This window comes from Tamandua tetradactyla, chromosome 11, assembly GCF_023851605.1.
Source record: "Tamandua tetradactyla isolate mTamTet1 chromosome 11, mTamTet1.pri, whole genome shotgun sequence".
Classification (NCBI taxonomy): Eukaryota; Metazoa; Chordata; class Mammalia; order Pilosa; family Myrmecophagidae; genus Tamandua; species Tamandua tetradactyla.
This window is the reverse complement of record NC_135337.1, coordinates 72,007,216-72,031,436: the sequence shown is the minus strand read 5'-3', so window position 1 is coordinate 72,031,436 and position 24,221 is coordinate 72,007,216. Positions and strand designations below refer to the sequence as shown.

Here is a 24,221-nt window from a genome sequence, read left to right as displayed (position 1 = left end):
GCCTGAGGAGAAGAGGCAGGTTAGAGCGCCATCTGTTGGAAAGAAGCAGAAAGTGCAGTCTTGCTAACACCTATGTGCCTAGGCTTCAATAAAGCCTCAAGTGGAACTGCAATGCCCTCATGAGATGTGGGACTTGCTTTGGTAGGGAAGGACTCACAAACCAAATCAAAAGGGTACTTTCAACACAAACCCAAGTAGATACAAAACTTTAGACGTGTGAAGGAAATCAATTTGCAAAATAACCTTAACAAAACAATCAAATGCCCCATTTACAATAGTTGATCACAAAGCACGTGAAGATGCAGGCAGACATAGCCCAACTAAATGACCAAATTTGGAACAATTAATCAAGGATGCTCATAGTGACATAAAGGATATCAAAAAGAAACTGGAAGAGCATAAAAAAGAATTTGAAAGAATAAACAGAAAAATAGCAGATCTCACAGAGATGAATGATACTGTAGACCAAATTAAAAGTATACTAGAGACACATAGCAGACTTGAAGAGGCATAAAAAATAATAAGGAAGTTAGAAGATAGGACAATTGAACTCAAATGCACAAAAGAACAAATGGCCAGAAAGATGGAAAAAATGGAACTAGCTCTTAGGGAAATGATAGACATCATGAAGCACAAAATAAAAGAATCATCAATGTCCCAGAAGAAGAGAAGAATAAAGAGATAAAAAGGTTAGTTGAAAAGATTATGGGGGAAAACTTCCCAACCCTTATAGAAGATATAAATATGTAAATCAAACAAGCCAATGAATTCCAAATAGAATAAATCCAAATAGGCTTTCTCTAAGACACAGACTGATCAGAACATCAAATCTTCAAGAGAAGCAAAAAGTCATGAAATCAGCAAGAGAAAAGAGATTCACTACATACAAAGGAAACTATATAATGTAAGGCCTGGCATGGTAGCCTCTGGCTGGAAGACCCCCACCCAAACTAAAACTGTGAACATCTGGGCATACAGCTGTTCAAACTCAGCCAATCAGGACCTGCCCTGACAAACAAAGGACCCCCCCACTGCACACGGCCCATAGCTATGCCCACTGCACACGGCCCGTAGCTATGTCCACTGCACACGGTCCGTAGCTATGCCCCCGGCCCTAAAGTACGTGAAACCCCTAACCTACCACAGGAGGCCCCGTAGGCATCGTCAGCACCCCCCCTAGCTAGCCTATATCTAGCCCTGCCATTCCTAGGGGGGCACGACTTCCCTGGCCTGCACCCTGAGTACCTGGACCCGGGAACCTCGCCCTGGGATAATAAAATTTTAAACTCGGATTCAGTTTCTCTGATTTTTCAGTCGGCTACTGTTTAAAACCTGACATTTTTGGTGCCAAAACCTGGGAGGAGTTTCATGACCCCTCCAGGGGGAACTGACTCCTCTTTGCCGAACGGACCTGGGGCCCCTCCGCCACCCATCGGCTGGCAACCAGGAGTCTCACACAGACCCAAAAACCCGGCTCAGATGTTTAATCCATGATCTGGCCACCTGAAGGTGCCTTAGATTTCAAGGTCCTCTCTGATCTGGACACTTTCTGCCAACAGACCAGCAAATGGTCAGAGGTCCCACATGTCCAGGCTTTCTGGCATCTAAGATCTCGGCCTGATTTATGTGCTACTTGCTATACCGCTCAAGTCCTCCTTGTAGCAAAGAAACCCTCACCCGCTCCTTCCCTTACTCCTCCCTCATCACGGCTTCTGCTTTCTCTGATGAGCCGGAAGAGCTGGACTCTCCGCCAGCCCCTCATACTGACCCCTCCTCCTCCCTACTCCTCAGAACCTCTTGCCTCCCCAGTCAGCGCGCACACCCGGCCACACGGCCCTCCAGCGTCACCTTCTGCCCCGGCGGACCAACTGCACCTGTCCAGTCCTGATATGCCAGGTGGTGAGACCGCAGTCCCCACAGAAGAGCCAAACTGGGGCTATCAGGTGGGAGGAGCCGGCCGCAAGTGCCGGGACCAAACAGTGAAATAAATGTATATTAGCAGGATTAGCAAAGGCAGCCCCAAAAGTTGTTAATCATGATAAACTCCAGGAGGTTACCCAAGAAGCTTCAGAAAACCCCACAGTTTTTTTAGTCATCTTACTGAAGCTCTGATTCAGCACACTAGGCTAGACCCCGAATCTCGAGCCAGAGCCATGGTCCTAGCCACCCACTTTATAACTCGGTCTGCCCCAGACATTAAAAAGAAATTTAAAAAGGCTGAGGATGGCCCTCAAACCCCAATCCGTGACCTGCTGACCATGGCCTTTAAAGTCTTTAATAGCCGGGAGGACACAGCCAAAGCCACCTGGCAGACCCACCTCCACCAAAAAGTAAATTTACAAGCCCAGGCCCTAGTAGCAGCCCTGAGGCCGGCAAAGCTTCAGTAACCAGGAAGAAGTGGTCCACTGAAAGCAGCTAAGAACACTCCGCTGGGAGCATGCTTTAAGTGCAGCCAGGAGGGACACTGGTCCCGCCAGTGTCCACACCCCAGGCCACCCACCAAGCCGTGCCTAGAGTGCAAGCAGCATGGGCACTGGCTCAGCGACTACCCAAACCGGCAAACTGGCTTGCCCTTGGCACCTCAATGCAGAGTGCCAGCTAGCCAACTGGATGAGGCACCAGCGCTGGAACTCCTTGGCCTGAGGGACGACTGATGCAGCCCAGACTCAGTGACCCCTATCACCCTCGCCGAGCCCAGGGTAATGCTACAGGTGGCGGGTAAGTTTATTTCCTTTTTGGTAGACACAGGGGCCACCTATTCAATTTTGCCTTCTCATTCCAGTTTTAGCAACCCCTCCCAGGTCTCAGTGGTTGGTACTGATGGCAAACCCTGCCAACCATGGCAAATGCTGCCACTGTCGTGCAGCCTCAACCAAACCCCCTTTTCTCACTCCTTCCTGATTTTGCCCTCATGCCCAACTCCATTACTAAGGCGAGACATTCTCCAAAAATTGGGAGCCTCAGTCCAATTTGGCCCTCCTTCCCCCTACCCAGGGGCGGGACTCTTCTTAGCAGCCCTCATCCCAGAAAAGGATCTATCTTCGCCACTCCCACCAGACATAGTTGACCCTGAAGTCTGGGACACATCGAAACCTATAGTGGCCACACATCATGCTCCATTTATTATTAAACTCAGTCTTCCTGTTTTCCATCATGGCCCCAGTTTCCAATCTCTAAAGCCCACCGATTAGGACTAAAACCTATTTAAAAAGGGAGGCACTATATCACAGGAAGGATGGATCCTCCTCCAGGTAAAGATTGCTAAGACACTTCACCGCTTTCTCTATCCGCTCTTTTCCTCCCCCCTTTTACTAGAGCCTATTAGGAGGGCACACAAGACCTGTCTTACCTGCTCTAAAACTATATCCCAAGGTGCCCTCCGACCAGGGCTACCCACTCACCAGTTACGGGGTCACCTCCCTGGACAAAACCGGCAGCTAAACTTCACCCACATGCCCACTCACAAAAAATTCCACTACCTCTTAACCTCTGTGGATACCTTCTCAGGCTGGATTGAAGACTTCCCCACCACCAAGGAGACTGCGGAAATGGCCGCTTCCCTTCTACTCCAGGAAATTATTCCATGGTTCGGTCTACCCAACACCATCCAGTCCGACAACAGGCCGGCTTTCAACTCTTGCATCATTCAGCACATAACGTGGTCGCGGGGAATCGTGTAGAAGCTCCACATCCCCTACCAGCCACAATCATCGGGAAAGGTAGAGTGGGCACAAAGGATCATCAAAACCCACCTAACCAAACTAGCAGTTAAGATAAAACTTTCCTGGCCTGAGCTTCTTCCCTTGGCACTAACTCGCAGTCGTGCTGCCCCACTGGAGCCCACAGGCCTCAGCCCATTCGAACTCCTGTACGGTAGGCCATTTCTTCTCCCCAATCTTCCTACCAACCCACCTCCTCTGGCAACATACCTGCCCTACCTCTCCCTACTAAGGGAATTGCTCCGCGAGCATGCGGACCAGGCCTTACCAGTCGTGACAGGTAATTCTACATGCCTGCCCAGCAAAACCCTACAGCCAGGTGACAGCGTCCTACTCCATGAATTAAAACCACAGTCTTTACAACGTAGGTGGTCAGGCCCATATATAGTCCTACTCACTACCCCTATGGCAGCAAAACTCTTGGGACATAGTACGTGGATCCATCTGTCTCGTCTTAAGCTTTGCCCACTGACATCATCAGACCGGTGGAAGGCCACTGCACTATCCCCCACCCGAATTCGTCCTACACGCCATCGTGGGCCCCCACACGGTCCTTCTCCTCACTCTTCTCCTATTCACCACCCCTAAGCTCCACCGACCCGACTTGCAGGTAGGTGTATGTCTGGGTAGCTACTTGTCCAATAGAAGGGTGTCAAACGCCTATCTCCATCATCATTGATCAGGGTAAAAGCCGCCTGGATCCGGGAACAAAGAACGCACCTGCGCTATGCTTCCTTTATAAGCAGCAACATGGCTACTGCCACAGGTGGCCGGAAACATATGGAGGGTGTCCTTACTATTCCTGCAGAATAACCATACCCTGGGCAGGTAACAAATGCTACCAGGGTAGCCAGTACGGGGGGCCTATACTGCTGCCAAACCCAGATTGCTCACTAACCCGCCACCCCAACCAATCCCTGGAATTAAGAATAGCAGACCCATGGAATCCCAGATGGGAAAAGGGTGAAGCGGCAGCGGTCTATAAAGATCTCAGGTGGTCCCACCCACAGGGAAAATGGCTCATAGTCCAAAGCTATTGCCCTAGAATCGCCGAGCCAGTAAATACTCTGCTGGAAATCAAAGACGTAATCTAGCAAGGCAAAACCCAGGTCCAACAAATCTTGCAATCTGCAAAACCCCGAAACCCCTTCACCTGGAAAAATTTTTTGCACTTAATTACAAGCACACTCAATACCACTCACATTTTTAATGCCTCTACCTGCTTCATTTGCGCCTCCCTTGAAAAGCCTCTCTGGGCAGCTGCCCCATTACCAGAAGTCCTTAATACCAGCACACAAAATGGGCATGACCAGCAATTTCACTCCTTTCAAGTACCTCTGCTCAAAAGCCACTTTTCTAGCTTCAGCATTTGTTATGTTGCAGCACAATCAAACTTCACATGTAACGCAACTATCATGGTGGAAAAGACACTCCATGTGGAAACACACTTCTTCTGGTGCAACGGAACACTTACAAAAACCATAAACTCCTCCTCTCCCCTGCCCTGCATCCCAGCAACTCTAGTTCCCCAGCTAAACCTCTATGGGGAAGCTGAGCTGTTGTCTCTTCTCCCTGATCCTCACAGCAGGGGGGCGATTTTTCTACCTGTACTTGTAGGATTGTCTCTTGCCTCTGCAGCTGCCGCTGCAGGTGTAAGAGGGGACACATTAGGCCATAGCTTGACGGCCATGGCAGACCTTGAGGACAAACTGAATGCAGCCATCAGTGCCTCAAAAGCATCCCTTGCCTCCCTTCAAAGGCAAATCACCTCCTTGGTGCAGGTAACCCTACAAAACCAAAGAGCACGTAACCTTTTAACAGCTGAAAAAGGCGGCACTTGTTTATTTCTGCAGGAACAATGCTGTTACTACATCAACAAAAGTGGCTTAGTAGAGGAGAACCTCAATGTTCTGACGAAACTGCAAAAAGACCTTAAAGGAAAACAGGCTGCTGTCCAATCATCCTCCTGGTGGAACTCCCCTGTCCTGACATAGCTAAACCCAATACTCAACCCATTTTTAGTTATCTGCCTCCTGTTAATACTCGCTCCTTTTGTTTTAAGGTTCCTACAAGAGCATCTCAAAGAACTCTCTTGGGTGACAGTCAATCAAATGCTGCTACACCCTGATGCCCCCCTTCCAGTCGAAGCACCGGCTAGCTAAAACCCCCTACCCAACAACGCCGCCACTCCGCAGGAAGTAGCCAGAAAGACTACGACGCCCTATTATATCAAAAAGGCTGGAATGTAAGGCCTGGCCCGGTAGCCTCTGGCTGGAAGACCCCCACCCAAACTAAAACCGTGAACATCTGGGCATACAGCTGTTCAAACTCAGCCAATCAGGACCTGCCCTGACAAACAAAGGACCTCCTCACTGCACATGGCCCATAGCTATGCCCCCGGCCCTAAAGCTCGTGAAACTCCTAACCTACCACAGGAGGCCCCGTAGGCATCGTCAGCACCCCCACTAGCTAGCCTATATCTAACCCTGTCGCTCCTAGGGGGGGCGCGACTTCCCCGGCCCACACCCTGAGCACCCGGACCTGGGATCGTCGCCCCGGGACAATAAAATTTTAAACTCAGACTCAGTTTCTCTGATTTTTCAGTCGGCTACCGTTTAGAACCTGACATATAAGACTGATCTCAGACTACTCAATAGGCACCATGGAGGTGAGAAAGCAGTGATATGAAATATTTAAGATTCTGAATGAGGATGTGTTTCAGCCAAGAATTCTTTATCCTACCAAGCTGTCCTATAAAATCAAGGGAGAGATTAACATAGTCACAGAATACAAAGGTTGAGAGAATTTGCCAACAAGAGATCTGCCCTACAGGAAATAGTAAAGGGAGTTCTTTCAGCTGAAAAATAAAAGACAGGAGAGGGAGGTCTGGAGGAGGGTACAGAATTAAAGAGTATCAGCGTGGGTAACTTGAGAGAGAGGGAAAAGAAAATATAGATCTGGCAAACAAAAACTAAAGGATAAGATGGTAGATTCAAAAACTGCCCTGACAGTAATAACTTTGAAAGATAATGGACTAAATTCACCTATTAAAAGACATAGATTGGCAGAATGAATTAAAAAATATGGCAGAATGAATTTAAAAATATGATTCATCTTTATGCTGCTTAGAAGAAACTTATCATAGACCCAAGGATATGAATAGACTGAAAGTGAAAGGATGGAAAAAGATGTTCTATGCAAGTTGTAACCAAAACAAAGCAGAAGTAGCTATACTAATAGCAGAAAAAAATACACTTTAAACACACAGATGTCATAAGAGACAAGAAAGGTAGTAAAAGTGATAATTCGTCAAGACAAGTAACAATCATAAATATTTATGCTCCCCATCAAGGAGCTACAAAGCACATGAGGCAAACACTGGCAAAACTGAAGGGAACAATAGATGCTTCAACAATGATAGTGGGAGACTTCAAAACACCACTCTCCCATATATATATATATATATATATATATATATATCGAACAGTTACAGGATCAATAAGGATAGAGAATTTAAATAATGTGATAAATGAATTAGACCTAATTAATACATAGATAGACTATTATACCCCCAAAATATCAGGAAATACATTCTTCTCTAATGCTCATGGAACATTCTCCAGGATAGATCATATGCTGGGACACAAATCAGGTCTTTTAAAATTAAACAAGATTAAAAATATTCAAAGCACTTACTCTAATCACAACAGAATCAAGTTTGTAATTAATAATCACCAAAGAACTAGAACTTTCACAAATACATAGAGATTAAATACACTCTTCAATAATCAGTGTCAAAGAAGAAGTTGTTAGAAAAATTGGTACATATCTGGAGATGAATGAAAATGAAAATACAACATATCAGAATCTATAGATGTGAAAAGGCAGTGCTAAAAGGGAAATTTATCACCATAAATGCCTACATTAAAGAAAAATGAGCAAAAATTGATGAACTAACTGTTAACCTGCAGGAACTAGAGAAATAACAGCAAACTAACCCCACAGCAAATAGAAAAAGAGAAATAACTAAGATGAAGCAGAAATAAATGGACTGGAGAACAACAACAAAAAAACAATAAAAAGAATCAACAAAAGCAAAATTTGGTTATTTGAGAAAATCAATCAAAACTGATGGACCCCTACCTAAATTAACAAAGAAAAAAAAAAAAAAAAGAAAGGGGACAGAACACAAACAAAGTCAGAAATGAGATGGGGGTCATTATCATAGACCCTGAAGAAATTTTGAAAATCATAAGAGAATACTATGAATACTTATATGCCAAAGACTAGGCAACTGGGATGATATGAACAAATTCCTAGAAACATACAAACTACTGACACTGACTGGAGAAGAAACAGAAGATCTCAGCAATCAGTTACAATTAAAGAGATTAAAAATCTTCTAACAAAGAAAAGCCCAGGGGCAGATGGCTTCACAGGAGAATTTTACCAAACATTTTAAAAAGAACTAACGCCAATCCTACTCAAACTCTTCCAAAAAAAAAAAAAAAAAGAGGAAACAGGAATACTACCATCCTCGATGTGTGATGCTAACATCACTTTAATACCAAAACCAGATAAAAACACTACAAGAAAGGAAAATTACAGACCAATCTCCTTAATGAATATAGATGTGAAAATTTTCAAGAAGATTTTAGCAAACTGAATCCAACAACACATTAAAAGAATTATATGTCACAACCAAGTGGGGTTTCTACCAGGAACGCAAGGGTGGTTCAATGCAAAAAAATCAATCAATGTAATACAGCACATTAACAATTCGAAAGGAAAAATATCAGATGATCATTTTAACTGATGCTGAAAAAGCATTTGACAAAAGTCAGCATCCTTTACTGATAAAAACACTTCAAAAGGCAGGAATCAAAGCAAACTTCCTCAATATGATAAAGGACAGATATGAGAAACCCATAGCCAGCATCACACTCAATGGTGCGAGACTGAAAGCTTTCCCCGTAAGATCGGGAACAAGACAAGGATGCCCTCTGCTACCACTATTATTCAGCATGTACTAGAAGTCCTAGCTGGAGTGATTAGACAGGAGAAATAAATAAAAGGAATCCAAATAGGAAAGGAAGAAATAAAGCTTTCATTATTTGCAGATGATAAGATCCTATTTATGGAAAATCCTGAGAAATCTACCATAAAGCAACCTGAGCTAAAAAAAAAAAATTCAGCAAAGTGGCAGGATACAAGATTAATATATAAAAATCAGTAATGTTTCTATACACAAGCAAAAACCTCATTGAGGAGACCATTAAGGAAAAAATTCCATTCAAAATAGCCACTAAAATAATCAAGTATTTAGGAAAAAACTTAACTGGGAATCTAAAGGATGTAAAGGACCCATACACAGAAAACTATAAAACATTGTTAGAAGAAATCAAAGAAGATCATAATAGATGGAAAGACATTCTGTGCTCATGGAAAGGAAGGTTGAATGTTGTTAAGGTGTCAATTTTATCCAAATTGATCCATAGAGTCAATGCAATACCAATTAAATTGCAACAACCTATTTTGAAGACTTGGAAAAAAGCTAGTTATCAAATTTATTTGGAAGGGAAAGAAACCTCAAATAGTTAAAGATATCCTGAAAAAGAAGAGCAAAGTGGGAGGACTCTCACTTCCTGACTTTAAAGCTTTCTATAAAGCCACAGTGGTCAAAACAGCATGGTACGGCACAAAGGTAGAAGGACTGACCAGTGGAATAGAATCAAAAGTGCAGAGATAGACCACCAAATCTATGGACAACTGATCTTTGATAAGGCCCCCATATCCACTGAACTGGGATAGAATAGTCTTTTTAATAAATGGGCTTGGGCGAAAACTTGATATCCCCTAGTCAAAAGAGTGAAAGACAGCCCCTATCTTACTTCCTATACAAAAACTGACTCAAAATGGATCAGAAACCTAAACAGAAGAGCCAGTACCATAAAACTCCTAGAAGGAAATACAGAGAAACATCTTCAAAACTTAGTGATAGGATTTGCTTCTTGAACTTAACACCGAAAGCATAAGCTATTAAAGAAAAAATAGATAAATAGGAATTCCTCAGAATCAAAAGCTTCTGTGCCTCAAAGGAGTTTTTCAAAAAAGGTGATGAGGCAGCCAACTCAATGGGAGAAGGTATTTGGTAACCACATATTGGGTAAAGGTTTTATGTCCTATGTATGTAAAGAAATTAAACAGCTCAACAACAAAAAAATAAACAACCCAATTATAAAATGGGTAAAAGATATGAATAGACATTTTTTCCAAAGAGCAAATACAAATGGCTTAAAAGCACATGAAGAGATGGTCATCTTCATTATCCATATGGCGATGCAAATCAAAATCATGGGATACCAACTCACACCTGTAAGAATGGCTGCTATTAAACCAACAGGAAACTACAAATGTTGGAGAGGATGTGGAGAAATTGAGACACTTATGCACTGCTGGTGGGAATGTATAATGGATACAGCCACAACAGAAGACAGTTTGGTGGTTCCTTAGGAAACTAAATATCGAGTTGCCCTGCTGCCTGGCAATACTACAACTGAGCATATATCCAGAGGAGCTGAAAGCAGTGACATGAACAGACATTTGCACACCAATGTTCATAGCGGCACTATTCATAATTGCCAAAAGATGGAAACAATCTAAGTGCCCATCAACAGATGAGTGGATAAACAAAATGTAGTATATACATATGATGGAATATTATGCAGCAGTAAGACAAACTAAGGTCTGAAGCACATGACAATACGGATGAACCTAGAGGACATAATGCTGAATGAAATAAGCCAGACGCAAAAGGATAGATACTGTACGATTTCGCTATCATGAGTCTGGTAAAGAGAATAAACCCTAAATCATACGGCCCAGGAAGAAAATCTGCACTCATATATAGCAATGAATTAAATGTTGCATCTCTGTAGCTAAAGCATGCAAATGACTTCACAAGCAACAGCTTCCATGTATTTCACATCTTTAACATTGAGTGTTCATAAAAAGATAAATAAATAAATAAAAAGTGACACTATCAAAATTTGGGTCTAATCATGTCTCCTCTCTCTTCTTAATCTCTTCAATAGCTTCACATTGTCTAAGATAAAGATGAAATCCTTAACATTTCCAGCTTGGCTCTGTAAGGCGTGGCTCTTTGTATCGTCTCGGTCTCAGCGGAGCATTCTTACTGTGCTGATTAGATACTCCAGGCAAAATGGTTACAGAAGTAGAGGCAGGGTCATCTCAGAAGACTCATTTACATATGACAATCTATTTTGATATCTTGAAGTTTACAAAATGAGTGAATTCTTCAAACTTCAGTCTCCTGGGACTCAAGCACTCTTGTCTTGGCGAGAGGAAGCTGAAGCTTATCAGAAGGTTAAAGGTGCTCAATGTGAAACTGTATTGGCCAGAGTTCTCCAGAGAGGTAGACCCAGTAGGAGAGATCTGTAAGCAGGAGATTTATAGAGGCGTCTCACCCAACTGTGGGAATGGAGGAACCACAAACCGCAGGGCAGGCTGTGAAGCTGGCGGCTCCAAGGAAGGGTCTGGATGAACTCCACAGGAGAGGCTCGCTGGCTGGAAAAGCAGCGAAGAGTCTCTCTTCTTCCTTAAAAGCACTCCACTGACTGGGTTATTGCTGGTGTGAACAGCTGATTATCACAGCTGTAATCAGCCACAGATGCAATCAACTGACTGAAGATTTAATACCCCAGCCTTCCAGTTTATCAACCAGCCATGAAGTACCCCTGCAGCAATGGTCAGGCCAGTGCTTGCCTGACCAGACAACTGGGCATCATCACCTGGCAAAGCTGGCACATGAAACTGACCATCACAGAAACTTTTCTTCTAAGCTTAGATTTAGACTGTTTAAAGATGAATACTCAAGAAACAGTAGGGTCTTTATAGATTTTTACTATCTTAAGATTAGAGCCCTATAGGTTCACTCCTCAACTACCTTCCTTTTCTGTATTATTCTTGGCACTCAATAAGACTGTTTAAGTCCATTATACTTTCACATTCTCAAATAAGAATTTAGGATTATAAAATGTGCATAAATATTTTGTAAATAGCATTTTTGGAGAGATGAGACTTTCATACCAGAATTTTACAAAAGAGGATAAATGTTATGAATTAACCTTCCTTTTAAAGTCAAGTGAGAGAAAACTCAAGCCCTGTGCATTGTTTTAAAATCTAATGGGGGGGTGTATGGGTAGTTCAGTGGTTAGAATGCCCACCTTCCACGCGTTTGATTCCCGGACCATGCACTGCCCGCAAAAAAATCTAATGGGGACACTGCAATGGTGGCTCAGTGGCAGAATTATCCCCTGCCATTGCCGGAGACTGGGGTTCAATTACCAGAGCCTGCCCATACCAAAAAAAAAAAAAAAAATCTAACGGAACATTGTACTGGGCCATCAGAATTGACAATCTAAATCATTTTAAGTATTGGAGATGGGACTATGGGAGGAGAAAAAAATTTCAGATGTTTCCCATCTTACAAAAATTTATCAACCCATCAAAGCCAACTGTCTATGTGCCAGAAAATATTCTGGCATAAGTCAGTTCTTTCAGTAGAGGAAGTCATAGTGGCATGTGCATTAACACTCCCAGACTTCAACTTTTCCAAGGATAGAAGCAATGCATTGAACAATTCCACTCTTCCCCAAATCCTGAGACTCAACATTGTAGGCACACAGTATAATCAAATCTGGGATGTTCTCCAACAGATAAGCAATAGCATAGCTACAATCTTGAAAACACTGCCTAGAAAGTCTTCCCTAAATAATCCAACGCTCAGTGCCACAGGGTTAGCAGCCTACATCAGCTGACATCAATGCATTTTTTTGTGCCACAAACCCACCTAATCATCCTTTTAAGTACTTTTTAATCTGTCCTAGAGAAAACACCTGCTTGAGCTTTAATTAGGGGCATAACCTACAAGAACATCAAGTCCATTGTGAATGATGCTGACTAAAACTACTGTTGGGGTTCACTGAGGAAAAAGGACAGGAGGAGAAAAGGTAAATCACAACCAACCTCTTCCGGTCAAAGGCCGTACCTCTAGCTGGGATATCAAAATAAATTAATCTCACCAGCCCACACTCTCAAATTAATGCCACTAGTAATGACCAACAGCAAGAAAAATAAACCTGCCCAAAACTAGCCCACTCATTAGCAAAAAAGCAATTTAACTCAAATCCTGGGATGGAAGTCTGGACACTATCTAACCAGGCTGCCCCATCCACCTCAGCCACCACAGGAAGAGGAAAACGTGCTTTCAAAAGCAACAACGGCTTAAGTATTTCCTACAAGGATAATGGCGGCCCAGCTCCCGAGGCAGTGCTCACAAGGATTAAAGGTGAAGGAGAGGCAATGCTTAGGGGTGAGCATCCCACAAGTCCTTAAAAGCGCAAAGTTTCACAAACACTAACTAGGCAATGAATTAGAGAACAAGATATCACTGCTGCTTCTTTTTGTCTCGAATATACAATATTTTGTAGGCGCTGCTCTTCAATGTGAAAACAGGATGTTTTTTAAAAATTTGAAATTATCTGCTCCTCTAATCTTTGGGATATCTTAACTGTGAAACTAAATAAACCTACACCTTCTCCTTCTTTCAATGAAACCACCTCACCAAAGTCAGAAAACTAAAACAATCCAAACATGATTGTTTAAAGTCCTTGAAAGAGTAAACCCTTTTTAGGTAAAAAGGAAGGAAAGGTAGAAGAAAGAAAGAGAAATAAGAATGAGGGGAGAAGAGGGGAAAAATCAAAGGGTCTCTATTCGGCGACAAGCAAATGCAAGAAAGTTCATTTGCAATTTGTCCAGTTTGTTTTCTGCACATCTGCATTCTGGCCAGAAGGGACTCTGAGGTTTCTGCTGTGGCACATGAGCGTCTGAGCTGGACCCTCTCCCAACAGCTCCCTGTGAAGTCCACGGCCCCGCAGCTGGCCTGGACACCTATACGGACACGTCAGAAGTGCCATCTTTTCCACAGCTGTTAAAGCCGTGATTTAGCATTTCCATGCCCAGTCTAGGCTTGGGTGGGCCAGCCAACCCCATCAGCTGCGCCGTCTCCTGTGGCCTGGGGACGTCCTGGCTGGCCACTGTATAGTCACCAAGGCCACGGTGGTGCAGCCCTCCGGCCCAAGCACCTGTCGCCGGGCCCACTGCACAGGCCCTGGCTGAGCCTGGTCAACCATCGCCCACCCCGCCACCCTGAGCCCCGCTGACCGCCTGCCGTCTGTGGGTTTTGAGCACCACACCAAGCACCGCACCAAGCCATGCGCCGGCCATCATGGCACCTACACCACACCCTGCATGGTGGCCCTGGGCTGGGGCTGCCTCTCAGTGTCACCCCCTTGACTGCCCATGGTGCTGCCTGTCCAGCAGTCGCTGCCGGCCACTCCTCCTGTCCCCCCTCCCCCCACAGGGCTTCCGGCCACCTGAGAAGTTAAGATGAGGCCAAACGGGGCCATGCCTCAGTCTGCCACCAGGCTCCTCCCGTGCAGAGGGAACTTGGACACAGTTCAATGGAGACAGAGAAGCATGCGTCTGCGCGCACACACACACACACACACACACACACACACAGAGGGAGAGAGCAGGAGGGAGGGTGAGGGCCATGTGACAAAGGCAGAGCCTGAGCCCAGCCCATCCAAGGGGCACGGTGGACTGCTGACTGCCGGGAGATGCAGCATCAGGCCTGGCACCTGCTCCCCTCTGAGTGTCTGGGTGTCGGGCTGCTCTGCCAGGGGTTACCAGGGGCTGGTGGGCAGGCCAGGAGCTGGGCTTCTCCCTGTCCTGGGGGTAGAAGGTGAAATCCAGCTGTGGGCAGGGCCCCTTCTTCCACAGCCCCTCTGCCCCGGCGTCCCCTATGTGGCGCCCGAGCCACCCTGGCTGCATCTAAATGCGGCCTCAAGGGCACTCCCCGATGCCTTGCCCTCCACTCATCCGGCCCAGTCACCGTGCTTGCCCTCACCTCCTGGACTTGGGACGACCACCTGCAGCCACCCGGCCTTGGCGGCGCCCCTGCCCGGGGTGAGGGGACACCCAGGGCTTGGAGACACCTGGGGCAGGGCATGTCTGCCCAGCCCAAAACTTAGTTAACCTACTGAAATGTGTATTTTATAAAAAAAAAAAAACCACAAAAGTTTCTTTCTAAGAAGGTATGCTAACATCCACATTGCTCTCCTGAGGAACTGAGGTAATACCCTTTGGGGGTCCACAGAGGATGGCAGTCACCGGGACAGAAGTGAAGGCAGCCCGCGGGAGGCCACAGAAGCCCGAGGGACAGCGCATGAGGAGTGGGTACCAACGGGGGGGGGGGGGGTGGCGGCACACGATATCTAACGGGGAGGGTCTCGCAGCCCCCCACGCGAGCTCTAATGGTCTCGCAGCCCCCCACGCGCGCTCTAACGGGGGGGTCTTGCAGCCCTCCACACGTGCCCGGCAGAGCCAGAGGGACCCACAGGCGGCCGCGCAGTCCTGGCGCCCTCACGGCCTCCCCGACGGTCAGGGTCACCTGAGGCGCAGACACACCCGAGGGCCTCGGCCGTCCCTGCCCGGCGAGGCTCCGAGGAGGGGGCGTCAAACGTCGCCATCAGCCATGGGCGCCGCCGTCCGGGCGGCCAGGGCCCCGGGACTCACCCGCACTTGGCGCCGCAGCTGCTGGACGCGCTGGTCAGCGCCGCAGCCCCAGCGCCCGCCCGGCGCCGGCATGCTGGACCCCACGACGGCCTGAACGTCTGCGCGTGCGCGCCTGCGGCGGGGGCGCGGGGCGGTGGGGGCGTCGCGGGAGGGGCGGGGCGGGGTTGGGGCCCAAGGTCCGGGAGGGAGCAGAGCTGGGGACCGGGTGTGGACAGGGCCAGTTCTCCGGAGCGGCTCAGCCCTGCAGTGGCAGCGGTCAGCGGCGGCGTGGACAGCGGCTGACCCAGCGCAGGAAGGCGGCTGCGAGGCCCGCAGGCACCTGACGGCCTTTGGCCCTGAGGCGGGACAAGGAAGTGCCTCGGTGGCGGCTGTGGCTGGAAAGTGAAATGAAACGGCCTGCGCAGGCCTGGCGGGGAAAAGACCCCTTTCTGAGGACGGCTTACTGGAGGGCAGCCAGTAGGCCTGCAGGGTGTTCCCAGAAAGCCCACATCCCCTGGGTGGCCGAGGGGCCACACGTGGGGACAAAACTAGCTTGAGTCCAGGAAAGAGCTGGACAGAGTGGGCAGTGCTCCATACTGATCGGTGTCCATTTCCCCCCCAACTCTGTAAGACCCTGACATGGCCGCTCACAGCACTGTCCATAGAAACAGACGCAGGACAAGTGTGGGTGGCCAAATCACGTGCCTCCACTCCCAGGGCCATGAGAGGAGGAACCACACACTGAAGGGCTTGAACAAGACTTACATGGACTCAGCTTTGGAGTCCCCTAGTCCACACGAACGTTGTCCACAGCGAAGTGCCCCTCTGAAAGCTGCAGGGAGAGCCCTCCCTTGTTTCCTCCAGCTTCTGGTGGTGTGCCAGTGCCCTTGGGGCCACCTTCACGGCAGCTGCCCTGTGGCCACCTCCCAGTGCCTGTGCTGTCACGTGACCATCTCCCCCCAGTGCCTGTGCTGTCACATGGCCATCACCCCCAGTGCCTGTGCTTTCATGTGGCCACCACCCCCAGTGCCTGTGCTGTCACGTCACCACCTCCCCCAGGATCTCTGCTGTCACATGGCCACCTCCCCATCTCTGCTGCCATGGACTGCCTGTGCTGTCACGTGGCCATCTACCCCCAGTGCCTGTTCTGCCATGTGGCCATGCCCCCCACTGCCTGTGCTGTCACATGGCCAGCTCCCCCCAGTATCTCTGCTGTCACATGACCACCTTCCCTGAGTGTGTCTGCTATCACGTGACCATCTCCCTCCAGTGCCTGTTGTCATGTGGCCATCTCCCCCTTGTGTCTTTTCTGTCACATGGCCACCTCCCCCCCCCCGGTGTCTCTGCTGTCATATGGCCATCTCCTTCCAGTGCCTCTGTTGTCACGTGGCCATCTCCCCCAGTGTCTCTGCTGCCACGTGGGCATTTCTCCCACTGCCTCTGCTGCCATGTGGCTATTGCCCCATACCTCCGTGCCTCTCCTGCCACATGGGCATCCCCCTTGTCCAACTGTGTCCTTTCTGCACTTAAAAGGACACCAGTCATCCCGGATTAAGGACCAATCTGACTCCAGGACAACCTCATTTTAATGAATTCCAACTGCAGTGCCCCTGTTTCCAATCAAGGTCATTCACAGGTACTTGGGTAGAATGGCAAATATTGATGAATTTTGTAGGACAGTGACTGTCTTGAACTCCGTATTACAGGGCCTAGCACAATATCTGGCACATACAAGATGACCACCAAGTGTTTGTAATAATAATAAATGAGTGATGATAAATTTCTTGTTTTTAAAATCATATCACTGCTTAGAAAAATCAAGTATACTTAACTGTCTGAAAGTGTCTGTTTTATGGTTATGTTCAAGCAGTCAGTTTCTAGAATCATGTCTGTAAGAAAAAACAAATAGCTCCTGTGCTCTATGTATTTTCTAAAAGGCCATTCATTAACTGGATGGTTTCATATGAGGTGGGTACAAAGCTAGATTTGAAGACTAATATTGTGGGTTCCATATTCCAGATAAATTATAAGCCTCATTGGGTGTCAGTACCTACTATTTATTTCCTTTCAATTTTGAAAGCTCCCAAATGGATATGCCTTCCTTTCTCATATGAAGATGTTTTCTTTGGATACAGGATATTTTTATGGAACCCAAAGGGCCATTTGACAAAAATACCTAAAGAAAAAATAAAAAAGAAAGGTGCAATAAGTGCACACTTTTCTCTTCTTTTTCTCCCTAAGACACAGTGAAGTGATTTAAAAGAAATATAAAAGGGAATAAACTCATGAAAGTAGAGAGGACAGATAGTGTCTTTGGCAGATTCCAGCTTTTTCCAGATTCCTGGAAGGTGAGAAGTAGAACCAGGGAATATCTTTTAAAAAGGAGACCTAGCTTCTGGCATGAGAGGTTGGCAGCGGTGCAGGAGCCCCTCTCCCCAGCAGATCCCCACCCCGTTAGCAGAGTCTGAGGGGTGGTGGCTCAAAGCCTGTCTGCAGGACTGCTCAGCCCCCCTTCCACCACCCCACCCGAGGCCCCCCACTCTCAGACTCCAGAAGCAAAGGTGTGGAGAAAGATGTCTCATTTTACCTGACAGAGTCAAGAGTTACAGTGCAAGGCTGATGAAACATGAAATACATCTTTAATGTATAAGGGGAAAAACAATCTTTTGTCTCCAGCTCATATGTCAAGTAAATCCTAGTCTTGGGTGTATAAAACAGGCACCCATTCTTTGCAGAAACCCTCCCTGTTCCCACATCCTTCGCCAGTTACTGCATCTTTTCTCTGCTCTTCTTTACAACATACTCAAAGACGTGTCAGTACTTGCTAGCTATAATTCTCCTACTCTGTCTCTCATGAATCATCTCCAGCCTGTTTCCCCCTCAACTCCTCCAACAAAAACTACTGTCGTTAAGGCACAGATTACCTCCCTATTGCTAAATCCCATAAGCAATTCATTTTACTTGATTTGGCAGCATTTGCAATTGATTTCTCCCTCCTTATGTAGCACTTTTTAAATGACTTTTAGGGCACCAGTCTTTCTTGGTTTTCTTCCTATCTCACTGGTGATTCCTTTTCAGTCTCTGCTGGCTTCTTGTCCCCACCACCCCCTCTATCTCCCTGCTGCCACCCTCACACCATCATGGAGCAACAGGGCTCAGTCCTCAGACCCTTTCTTCTCTGTATTTATGCTCCCTCCCTAGCCGATCTCATCCAGTCTCAAATCTCATGGTTTTATACACCATCTATACCCTGACAGCTTCCAAATTTGTGTTTCCCTTGAATTCCAGTCCCATATATCCAATTGCCTAACCATCATGTCTAAGTGGATGTTCAAGAGCTACACTTGTTCAAAACTGAATTCCTTATGCTCTCCCCACATCTGCCTGTAAAGTCAGTAAATAGCAACATCATTCCTCTGCCCAAAATCTTGGAATCCTTGATTCTTCTCTCTCTCCCATACCACATGCAATCTATCAAAAAAGCCTAGTAGTAGATTCAAACATCTAGCCCCGTCTCACTACCTCCATCACTACCAAGCCACCTTCACCTGTAAATTGTAAATAAAACCTCATCTTTCATATAGTATGTTAATCAGTAAAGACTGCTGAAACTTGGTAAACAAAAAGCTTATCAGATTAATTAGAAAGGTTTTACATCAGCAAATGAGTTTATGGGATATGAGGCAAGATTCCTTTTGCACACTTGCTGGGTTGGAAAAGCCATTCTGGAACACCTTCTGGCACTATGTAGTAAAATTAAATATGTGCATACCAGACGATGTGGGAATCCTACTCCTGGAAATTCTAGCATGGGTGCACAGGGGGACATCAAGGATATTCACAACTGCACAGGTTTTAGTAGCAGGGTGTGACAGGCCACCTAACAGTCTGTCACCAGGGAGATGCACAGTCATGTGTGGATGAGACATACTCTGGAAGAGTGCGCAGCAGACAGAAACAATGAACTAGAAGTACAGAGAGATTAGTTAGGGTGTTAAATGAAATAAGAAACAGACAAGATCTACAGCCCATCATCATTTATGTAACTTAAAACTACATATACACACATCAGAACACTACATAAGGGTACATCCATATTCAAGACCAGTTATCAAACACATTAGAGTGGGGTCTGTTTGGAGAGGGAAAGCGGGTGAGAACTGGAGATGAAGGGAAAAAAATAAAACAAGTGAGGGCCTTGTTGGAGACAGTAAATCAACAAATGACAGTTATGTGGCATGAACTGAGGAATATCTTGTGCATTTTAGGTCCAAAAATGAAAAGAAATATGTTTTTTTATTTGGGGATGACTGAGAATGGGGAAGAACAGTAGAGAACACTGCTGTTTGTTTATAAGCCTTCTGTACCATAGTACACACATGTACTCCTTAAATAATATAAAGCACAAAAGCAGAAATTTGCTATTTAGACATAGCCAATGTTTATTCAACAAAAAAATTGATGGCAATGAAAGAAATAAAAATTGACCTATTAAGGGTGTTGATAAATTTCTAGAACTTTTATAATTGACTGAACTGGCTTCTTTTCCAACTTAAGTCCAAGCATACCTGAGGGTCAGTTTACTACCTACTAAAATTCTAAAGGGATAGAGAATGAATCAGGGATTCCTGCAGAAAGCATTCATTCACGCAACAAAATATTGATGCATTTATGTAAAAGGCATTTGAGATTCTTGAGACTACTGAGATGTAGCCCTCATCCACAGGGAGTATGTAATCCTGGGAAGAAGACATGACATACACGCACACTTAAGACTGCATGCAGTTAATGCCGAGACACAACACCCATGACAGACAGCCACAATCTCTGTCTGCTGAAATCTCTGAGCTGAGCCTGAATTCCCATTCCATGCACTAAGGAAGTCTAAAGTCTTCACCAAGATTTCCATTGCTATGATCCCCTCTTCTCTGAATTTCTTCACAGATTTTATAGCATGTCATGTAAGACAGGGGGTCTTGGTCTCTTTTCTAGTGACATCTACACAGAACACTTGCACAAAAAAAATGCACAGGCTTTACTGAAAAGCTAGGTGTCACAGGATAGAGACAGTGTCCTATCACCCAGTGCATGCAAACAACTTGAAATCAGTTTTGGCTACCTTACCCCAGTCTGCTTCTCTGGGTCCTTCTTTCAGAGTGCCCTTTCTCACATTCTCCTGTACTCTTTGCTCTCTCCTCCACTGCATTCTGTCTAAAGCAATAATAAATGCCTCTCCTTAAAGTAAATCTTAATGCCAGCTGTAAATAACTTTCCCTTCGTTTTTATGGGTCTTAAGTATTGTAAGGAATCACTTCCAAGTGAGGGAAGGAGAGGTAGTTCTAGAAAATCTCCACAGAGGCAGCAATATTTGAATGAAGCCTCAAGTGATGGCTGGGATTTTGACACAGCAATATTCCAGAAGTCATTTTATTTTTTCCTAGAGAATATAATGTAAACATATGCACAAATTTTAAATGAATTCACCAAGTAGCAATAAGTAAGCCATAAAAATTTATATGAATTTCTGCCAAGTAATTCTGTAACTGTTTTTCATATTTAAGAACATCAAAAGTGTAAGCCAGAAGTTGCCATATAAACTAATTATGCTATAATCATTTGCTGTTTGTTTAGAGTTCACATCCGCAACTCACTGTTTGATGTCAGACAATAAGGAAAAAAAGCACACAGTGTTCAGAGATAACGGATTGAGGCCATGGCCCCACTTTTCCAATTCTGGCAAGGTATGTGGCGCAGATCAGCAAATAGTCAACAGATGCTGAGTGAATTTGAACTCTTGCCCTCCTTATCCAAAAACACTGCTTGCCTTATGTAAGACGAAAGTTGGATTCAGGAAAAGATGATAAAATAAATCTAAAATTACCTTTGAAATTTAACTTAATAACAACAGCAGTGACTAGAACGATCAGATCATCCATAATTTCATACAACTTAAAGCGGTCACTGAGTGTCCCACCACATCCCCTTGCTGCTCTTCTTGTAGAGAACTGAAACAATCTAGCCATCACTGAAGCCTGTGCTGAGCAATTCCAGAGCCACTGGCCCCAAGCGGCTGCTGAGCACTTGCCTTGGGGCTGGCACCTACTGAGATGTGCCGTCAGGGTAAAAAACACACTGGGTTTTGAAGATTTTGTAAGGAAAAAAGGTAAAATACCTCATTTTTTATGTATTCATTGTATGTTGAATTTATTATGTATTCATTGTATGTTGAAACAAAAAGATTTGGGATATACTGGGTAAAATAAAATATGTTAAGATTCATTTCATCTGTTCCTACTTTTAAAAAAAATGTAGCTGCTATAAAGCTTGAAATACATGTGACTGTCTGTGCTGGTCTGAAAGGATATATGTCCCCTAGAAAAGCCATGTTTTAATCTAAATCCCATTTCGTAAAGGCAGAATAATCCCTATTCAATACTATATGTAATTATAACATCTCCCTGGAGATGTAACCCAATCAAGAGGGGTTGTTAAATTGGATTAGGGGAGATGTGTCTCCACACATTTGGGTGGTTCGTGATTAGTTTCTGAAGTCCTATAAAAGAGGAAACACTTTGGAGAATTAAAGGGATCTCTGAGAGCAGAGAACAACATAGCCACCAGACAGTGACCTCTGGAGATGAAGGAAAATGCCTCCTGGGGAGCTTCATGAAACAGGAAGCCAGGAGAGGAAGCTGGCAGATACATGTTCACCATGTGTGCCTTCCAGATGAGAGAGAAACTGTGACTGTGTTCGCCATGTGCCTTCTCACTTGAGAAAGAAACCCTGAATGTCATTGGCCTTCTTGAACCAACGTATCTTTATCTGGATACCTTCGATTGGACACTGCTATAGATTTGTTTTAATTGGGACATTATCTTGGCCTTAGAACTGTAAACTATCACTTATTAAATTCCCTTTTTTAAAAGCCATTCCAGTTTCCTGGTGCCTGCCCGTGCAGAAAAAAAAAAAAAAAGGCCATCCCATATCTGGTGTATTGCATTGCAGCAGCAGCTAGCAAACTAGAACACTTCCATTCTATTTTTATTGGACAACACTAATCTAGATCATCTTTATTATTAGGACACGGAAATAGGTTCGGAGATTAAGTAACAGCTCATTAGTGGCAGAACTCGTTTTCTGTCTCCTATTCCAGGGTGTTTCCTAACAAAGCGATGTTCTTACTGCTTTCTTATTTAGGTTCAAATGTATTTGTCTACATAGCAACTATTGAGTAAGCATGTTACATGCCAGGAGCTGTGCTAGGGCCCCAGGCTACAAAGGTGAGGGAAAAAAGACTTGACCTCTGTCATTAAAGAATGAATGAATTAGTAGAGAGTGACAAAAGCAATACAATGTGATGATATGATTGAGAATAAAAAGATAAATCCATGTAAATCAGCAATATAGAATGCCATCTTTCCAGGCATTGGCCAGCAGGGTAAACTCAAATGCTCTATTACCTGTTTCCCACCCAGAGCCTAGCTGAGGTGTTATGGAGGTATATCTACTGTGAGACAATCAGTTAGATCACTGTTAGCCCCACAAACACTGCCTTTACTGAATAAAGAACTTTGTCAATGTCATCTGTATAAAGGGCCATGTGAGAAAATCTTAGAATTTAACATTAGGAAAAACCTTCTCCCTAAGGTACTTGTAAGTTTCCTCCTGTTTTGATACAGATAACTGATTATCTTGGCGGGGGAGGGGAAAGATGGGTTGTGGAGAGCCATAATCGAGACTTGATTACAACTAAGTTAGCTTCTGTGGTTCTCACATTTGCATGTTCCTCTTTCCTAAATTTGAGTTTGATTTCTTGATTTTCTTTTTTCATTGTTTAGATTCATTCAGATTTTTTTCTTTTTTTTGCCATAGGGGACACAAATTATTTTTGAGAGTATGTCTGAAATGACCTATTTAAAGGTTAATAAGTAGAATGCAGCATCCAGACCTCCTTGATTACCTTAAAAGATGAATTAAACAACTTAAAAGAATGAGCAAGAAACATCATAAATTACCAAAAGGTTCATTTAAATAATTCAGATTCTTCATCCTCAAAGATGTAGAGGACTTCGGACAGTTTACCAGGTCTATGTTAACAAATCTCAAGTATTCACACACAGTTAAAAACTAGAAATCAACTCCCTGACTAAGTGTGATAAGACCCCAGCTTAATTTAGATAGTTTTACTTTCCCTTTTTTCTGGATACGCTGTTTAGGTCATGTTATAGATTTTGACGAACTAAGACAGGCTGTCTATATTTTGCAGCCTGCTGCCATGGGAAAGAAAAAGGGGGGAGGTGAAACATATTTCTTTACAATTCCCCAGGTCTCTCTCTCTCTCTCTTTTATTGTTAGATTACTTATTGTTTTATATTATTTAGAAAAAATCTAAATTGAAGTTGGAACCACTGTCACCAATTTAGCAAGATTAAGGACATTTAAACCTATAAAAGAATAAAACAAAACATAAACTTTAGAAGAGCAGAAAAAGAATAAGGTCAAATCCATTGAAGTAAGGTATATGAAAATATGGTTCTAAATCTATAAGCCATCGTTAATGATTCTATTTGAAAGCTGGGTTGTCATTAACATTTACTAGTCTCCCTCTCCATCCAGTCGTCATAACCAGTTACCCTCAGAAATAAACTATTTCGTTACTCACATCTTTTCAAAACTGGTCAGTGGCTTCCCACTGCATTAAGAATATAAATTAAACTTCTTCATGTGGCTTTAAGACCCACCTTTAATATCTGGTACCTGTGGCTCCCTCCAACTGCCTCTCTTGACATTCTCCTCTTCATTCAGCATGCACTACTCTTCCTGACTTATTTTCCTAAGTGGACCAACTTCTCTGGCTTGGG

The 24,221-nt window shown here is 44.7% G+C and overlaps 1 protein-coding gene across 7 annotated transcripts in view; it reads right to left on the bottom strand.

Moving 5' to 3' along the window:
- KIF25 (kinesin family member 25) overlaps positions 1–16,326 on the bottom strand; it is a 107,745-nt gene extending 91,419 nt beyond the window's left edge. For 4 of the 7 annotated variants that reach the window (XM_077120873.1, XM_077120867.1, XM_077120872.1 and 1 more), the window contains exon 1: positions 15,381–15,470. In XM_077120873.1, the coding sequence (XP_076976988.1) occupies positions 15,381–15,452 (72 nt within the window). In that variant the 5' untranslated portion in view covers positions 15,453–15,470. Of the gene's footprint in view, positions 1–14,944; positions 15,041–15,380; positions 15,471–16,124 lie in introns of those variants that run through there. The other 3 variants (XM_077120874.1, XM_077120871.1, XM_077120870.1) reach the window with 3 other exon arrangements.
- Positions 16,327–24,221: the final 7,895 nt, after the last annotated feature.